The 6358-nt window shown below is 72.9% G+C and overlaps 1 protein-coding gene across 1 annotated transcript; it reads left to right on the top strand.

Annotated features, from left to right (window-relative positions):
* Positions 1-901: 901 nt before the first annotated feature.
* Positions 902-4197, top strand: NKX1-1 (NK1 homeobox 1). Its single transcript, XM_077137105.1, has 2 exons — positions 902-1361; positions 3359-4197. Exons 1-2 carry the CDS (start codon positions 902-904, stop codon positions 4195-4197), a joined length of 1299 nt encoding a protein of 432 aa, XP_076993220.1.
* Positions 4198-6358: the final 2161 nt, after the last annotated feature.

Raw genomic sequence — 6358 nt, 5'->3', positions numbered from 1 at the left:
AGGGTCGGCAGCCCGCCTCGTTTTCGATTCCACTTCGAATGCGCGACCCCGGGCCCGGCCCGGCCCTAATTGGACGAGGTGGAAGGGGCGGGCGCGGGAGGCTGAGGGCAGAGAGCCTGGGACGCGGGAGGAGACCCCGAGAGGGAGCGACGGAACGAGGCGGGAGCGACACCCAAGCGGCGCGCGGGAGGGCCTGGAGCCGGCCCGGGAGTCCGCTGCGTGTGGCCACCCGCACCCCCCACTCGCGAGGGTCGCCGGAGCCGCGGAAGCGACAGGGCCCCGCGCCGGCCGGATCCGAGCCGAGGCCGGGCCGGGCCGCAGCGCGCCGCGTCGGGACGTCCTGACCAACTGTTGGCGGCGCCGGCCGAGCGCCCGGGCCCCCACGGCCCCCGCCCACCTGTCCCGCAATTTAAAAGCCAGCCCTGTCTCCTCCCCCTGGGCCGAGGAGGCGGCGCGGCGTTTCTGGAGCAGCCAAGGCGCAGCGAGAGCCGCCGACCGCGGGAGCCGCTCGCGGACGCCGCGCCGGCCCCGGACTGAGCGTCTGTCGGTCCCGCAGGCCGCTGGCTCGGTGTGTCCGCGCGAGCCCGCCTCCTCCGCCCGGGACCGTTCGCAGCCAATTAGGCGCGCGCGCTAACGAGGGCGCGGAGCCCCACGGCCGCCTGCGGGCGCACGTGTGTGCGGCGTGGGGGCGCGTGTGCGCCGCCGGCGGGGCCGCCATAAATGCGCCGACCGGGCGCAGCGGGCGCCTGAGGCGGCGGCGGAGCGGAGCGCCGGGCAGGACCGGCCGACAGCCACCCGGGCGGAGGCAGCCTCTGCGGGACCGTGCGGCGGCGCGGGGCCGCCGGGGATGGGAGCGCAGTAGCCCGTGGGGCCCGAGCGGCCGGAGCGGCGGGAGGCCGGCATGAGCGCCAGCGGCCCGGCGGCTCCCGGGGACGGCCCCGCGTTGCCACCGCCGCCCCCCGGGTCCGGCCCGGGGCCCGCGCCGCCGGCACACGCCACCGCCCGGGACGCCATGGACGGGCGCGCCGAGCTCCCCGCCTTCCCCCGGGCCGGGGCCCCGCCGCTCGCGGCCAGCGACACGGTGCCCGCGGCGCCCGAGGGGGCTGGGGCCGCCCGGCCGGCCGCGCCCCCGCGCCCCACCTCTTTCTCGGTGCTGGACATCCTGGACCCCAACAAGTTCAACAGCAGGAGGCGCCGCTGCGTACTGCTTGGCCCGGTAGCGCCCGCCGCGTGCGCCCCCTGCGCCCCGGCCCCCGCCGCCCCGGGACGCCCGCCGCGCGCAGAGGAGCTGGAGCGCCGCGCCCTCGCCGCCGCCGGAGGAGTCGGAGCCGCGGGAGCCGCCGCGGGAGCCGAGCCGCCGCGTGAGTAGGACGCGGCTGGCACCCGGGTCAGGGGAGGGGGCAGCGCCTTGACCCGCCGGGGCCCCGCAGCGGCGGAAGTGACCGGGCGCAGGGGCTCCGCGCAAAGTTGGCGGCGCGCGGGTCCCGATCCTGGGCCGCCCCTGGCCTCCGCCGGATCCGGGCTCCGGGGCCCGCACTGGCGCGCCTCGCCCCGCGGCCTGAGGGAAGGCTCGGGCCGGCCGGGCCCACGGGCAGCGGGACTGTGAGGCCGGCCCGCGACCGCCTCTGCGCTCTCCTGTCCTCGCACGGCGGCTGGTGCCGGCGGCGCGGGGACGTGACCTCCCTGCCCCCGCCTCGTCCTCCCTCCTCCCGACTTTTTATTTATTTATTTATTTTTGGACAAATCAGACTAATTGTGACAAAACGCTGGTTATCTCTGGAAAAACAATTAAATCCCTTCGATTACAGTTAAGGGGAAATGTGCTTAGCGGCGGAAAGCGGCCGGTAATGGGGCGGCCCGCGCCCCCGGCCTGGTCGATATCCCATTACGGTAGCCTGCATATCTCTTTCAAGCACCTTGCAAACTCCCCCCGAACATCTAAATTATAGGGTCAAAATTCGGATAATTACTCGATTAAAACCTATTACACTTATTAGGGGCCGCTATTGATCGAGAATTGCATTCGACCTGCTCCTGATTGCTTTTTGTGCCCCTCTCCTCCACCCCCCACCCCCGCCGCCCATCCTCCCTCCAACTTCCCGCCCGAGCCGGGGACGGGCAAAGCTGGGCAGCCGACTCCGGGCAAAGGGCCCCGCGCTGCCCTGCCCAGGGCTGCCCTACCCCGGGCTTCTTCGAGGCCGCCAGGGATGCGGCCAGAGCCAAACCCGGCTCACCGGGGGAGGAACCCCGGTGCTGGGCTGCGGCTGTTCTTGGAGCCTGCACCGCCCGGGAGCCCGTCCTGGGCCGGCACCGGCTCTGGCTGGTCCACGGAGGGCAGCTGGGGAGCTGGAGCTCGGCAGGGGCCAGGGAAGGGGTGGCTGTGGTGCCCTCAGGGGTGCCTGGGACAGCCCCTGTGTCTGCCAGGAGGACGCCCTTGGTCCCGCTCCGTGGACCCTCCGCGGGCTGCCGACCCACGAACAGGACAGATTCGTCGAGTACACCCCACGCCCTGGCTGCCTGCCCCACCCCAGCTGGGGCTGCCCCGGCTGAGACCGTGGAAAGGGCGCCCTGCCGGCACTAGTGCCGGGCTTGAGGAGCCCCTGTGCGGGAGCAGAAACACACCCAGGAGGCCCTGCCGGGATCGGCCTTTGGCGTCCAAATTTTGGAGACCGAAGAGTGGCCGTCCCGAGCTTCTGCTTGGAGGGCTCGGGGCTGCTGCGCCGAATCGGCCCCTAGCAGAGCCTCCCGCTCCCGGCCGCCGGACCCACCGTGCGCTGCGCCGGCCTCAGGGGTCCCGCCAGGGGCCGAGGCCAGCAGAGCCCGGCTGCCCCCAGCCACCCAGCCCAGGGTCCAAAGGCTTCAGGTGGGGCCGAGGGTCGCGCTGCCGGGAGGCCCCTCCCCGCGGCCCGGCGCCGGCCCCCACCTGCGTCTCTGCCCGGCCGGCCCCTTAGTGCGGGGTAATCGGCGAGGGTCGTATACGCCGAAATAAATTCAATGGCCGTTAACCAGTTTGTGCATCACACGAAATGAGTTTAATTAAGTTTGCCTCTGCCCCGAGGATCGATGGGCGTTTTACTCGGCTTCAAACTCGGCGCGGCCCGGCTCCGGCAAAGGCGAGGCTGGGGGCCCCGGTCGGGGTGTCCGCGCGGCGGCCAGAACGCGGGTGAAGGCGGGAAGAGGGGGCGCCGCGGGGAGGGAGCTTTTCGATAGAAATAACTAAGGAAGGGCCGGAGAGGGGCCGGGAAAACGAAAGGGCAAAAGCCAGGGGCGGAAAGGGGGCGGAGGAGGCGCGAGGCGACGCCGGGCCGCGGGGCGCGTCCGAGCTGACCTGTCGCGCTCTCTCCGTGCTGCTCCGCAGACGCAGGCGGCCCCCCCAGGGCGGACGAGGCCGAGGCCAACGGCTACAGCAGCGGCGGACGCAGCCCGAGCGCGGACAGCGGGGACGAGGCGGCCGACGACGACCAGGACGAGGCGCCCGGCGCGGAGGAGACTCGGGGCGGCGGCAGCGCCGGGCCCCGCGGGTCGGGCGGCCTGGGCGCGGCCGAGGCCGAGGCCCCCGGCGTCGGCGACGAGCCCGCGGCCCCCGGAGCCCGCGCGACCTCGCCCGCAGTCCCGGGCCCGCCGGGGGCTTCGGCGGCGCCGCCGGGTGGCGCGGGGACCGCGACGCAGGGAGCGGCCGGGCCGGCGACGAAGCCCAAACGGAAGCGCACGGGCTCCGACTCCAAGTCGGGAAAGCCGCGGCGCGCTCGCACCGCCTTCACCTACGAGCAGCTCGTGGCGCTGGAGAACAAGTTCAAGGCCACGCGCTACCTGTCGGTGTGCGAGCGCCTCAACCTGGCGCTATCGCTGAGCCTGACCGAGACGCAGGTGAAGATCTGGTTCCAGAACCGCCGCACCAAGTGGAAGAAGCAGAACCCGGGTGCCGACACGAGCGCCCCGACCGGTGGCGGCGGGGGCCCGGGCCCAGGCGCGGGGCCCGGCGCGGGGCTGCCTGGCGGTCTCAGCCCGCTCAGCCCGTCGCCGCCCATGGGCGCCCCGCTCGCCATGCACGGCCCAGCCGGGTACCCGGCGCACGGCCCCGGCGGCCTGGTATGCGCCGCGCAGCTGCCCTTCCTGTCGAGCCCCGCGGTGCTCTCGCCCTTCGTGCTGGGCTCGCAGACGTACGGCGCGCCCGCCTTCTACGCGCCCCACCTCTGAGTCGCCGCGCCGCGCAGGGACACGGGGGACGCGGACGGCGGCGGCCCGGACTTTTCCTCGGCCAGCCGCTGCCTCTGCACGTCGGCGGTGGACAGAAGAGTTCCACGTTTATAAATGACTGAGTCGGGGGCGGGCTGCGGCTCGGCGCGCTCGGCCGTCGGAAGCACTTTGCAGAACTCAAGCCAATCAATAAACCGCACAGGCCCCGCCGCCTCCCAGGCTCCCGCCTCCCCGCGGCGCGCCGACTTCACCCGGAGGCCCCGGGTTCCTGGGACGAGCGACGAGCACGGTGGAGGCGCCCCGGCTGCTCCCGCCGGCGGGACCGGTCGGTCGCCTGGGGCCTGGGGCGCCGTCCTCCCTGAGCGTTGGGGCTGGCGCGGGGTTGTCTGCTGCGTGGGGTGGGCTGCGGGTCCGGGGTGCCCTCGTCGTCCCCTCCCACCCCCGGCCGCACGATTGAGCCTCCCGGACAGCAGCTGCGGGGCGTGTCCCCAACCGCCTGTCCTCTCCGCGCCCAGGGGCCCGAGCCAGGAGCCGAGCCACAGCTGGAGGTCGCAGCGCACTCGGCCCAGCCCGGCCCGGCCTCAGGAGGGGACCGAGGGCTCCGCCGGGCCCAGCGACCCGCCCAGGACAGCGTCGACCGGGAGTCCGGGGCCCTCTCGCGCGGCCCGCGGCCCGGGCGCTCCTGGGACCCCTCCGCCCGCGAGACCTGGCTTGGCGCACGGATCCTCCCTGAGCTGGGCGCAGAGGGCGCGGGGGCTGGGCTCCTGTAACAGTGAGGGAGGCGCCCACGCCGGGCACACCCCGCACAGCCCTGCGCGACTCAGGACGGTTCAGAGCCCGGCAACGGGGTGGGCCGCTGCGCTGCCTCCCTGCCCTGGGACGGTGGAGGGAGCCGGGCCGCGCCTCCTCCAGGCGACTCCAACATTTGAGAAGATCAGACTGAGAGCAGTGTGGGGAGCTGAGGCTGGGGGTGAGGGGTAGGATGGTCCCTACTGGGGTGGGGGCAAGAAGGGGCTAGGCAGGGTCGGGCAGCGCTGAGGGCAGAGTGAAAAAGAAGCCCTTCTGGGCCGGATGGGGCAGGCAGGAAGGCCAGGGGAGCTCCCGGGTGAGTTTGCCTGACTGCCGCCCCCAGAGTGCCAGGCCACCACCGGGCCTCCTGCCCCTGCTCTTGGAGGCTGCACAGCGCTGGCAGTGCCTGAAAATGACCTGCCGGGAGTGGGCCTGGGTGACTCTTACGAGCTGCCCCCACCCCCTGGGGACCCCTTGCTCCCCTCGCCTGCCTGGTCCAGCTCAGTCTGCCAGCCGCAAACAGCACTGACGGCGTGTGGTGAGTGAGTGAGCCAGCAGCTGGGGTCTGAGGCTGCATGGATGTCCCTGAGGGTGCAGGCTGGTGGGACACCTTTTGGTCTGGCAGGTGAGGCCCCGGGCATCGTGAGTGCAGGCAGCTGGCCGGGCTGTCCTGACATCCAGTGAAGTCAATGGCATTTCAGGTGCCTGCGGGCACTGAGGCTGCCGGGAGGAACTCACAGCTTCCACCTCCAGGGTCTCCTCCAGGAGAAGCCAGGAAGGCCACGCCCATCAGTCCGCCCCCAACCTCTGACCCTCAGACCTGTCCCCAGAGGGCCCCCTGCCTCCCCTTTGCCAACCCGGCTGGGAACGGAAGAGCAGTCCCAGGACGAGGCAACGCTGTCGCGGAGAGGGCCTGGTGCAGGCCCAGCAGTTGCCTGGCCACAGCCTGGCTGCCCGTGCTCGGGTACGAGGATGCCGCCACCCGCGGGGCTCCTCCCCTCCATGTCCTCATAGCCCCCGCAGACACGCCCTGCGCCAGCCACCTGGAGGGCTGGGGTCTGCGGCTGAGGCAGGAAGCGGCCCGCACCGCACACCGCAGGGCTAGGGGCCTGCTGCAGGAGGGCCCAGCCCCTTCGGTGCTGCAGTCAGTGGTGGCTGCGGCGGGCACCTCCTGGCGCCTGCTCTGGCCCCGCATTCCTCAGGCGTCTGGGTGCCCTGTTACACTGCTTCCTCCTGGAGCTCTGCCCCCGGGCCCTGTGCCTTGCCATGCACCTGCGGACATCACAATCTCCAGCTGCATTGTGGGGGCCTCAGACCCACTCCCCAGCACTGCTCCTCCAGGCTCGGGCCCTTTGCCTGCCTGGGTCTCTGT

Source organism: Tamandua tetradactyla, chromosome 19, assembly GCF_023851605.1.
Source record: "Tamandua tetradactyla isolate mTamTet1 chromosome 19, mTamTet1.pri, whole genome shotgun sequence".
Classification (NCBI taxonomy): Eukaryota; Metazoa; Chordata; class Mammalia; order Pilosa; family Myrmecophagidae; genus Tamandua; species Tamandua tetradactyla.
The sequence above is the reverse complement of the archived record's forward strand: the minus strand, read 5'-3'. Positions and strand labels throughout refer to the sequence as shown.

Excerpts from the sequence above, each read along its gene's own strand:
- NKX1-1 (XM_077137105.1), top strand. The coding sequence starts at position 902 with ATGAGCGCCAGCGGCCCGGCGGCTCCCGGGGACGGCCCCGCGTTGCCA. Across the intron at positions 1,362-3,358 it reads CGCGGGAGCCGAGCCGCCGC|ACGCAGGCGGCCCCCCCAGG; the intron begins GTGAGTAGGACG and ends GCTGCTCCGCAG.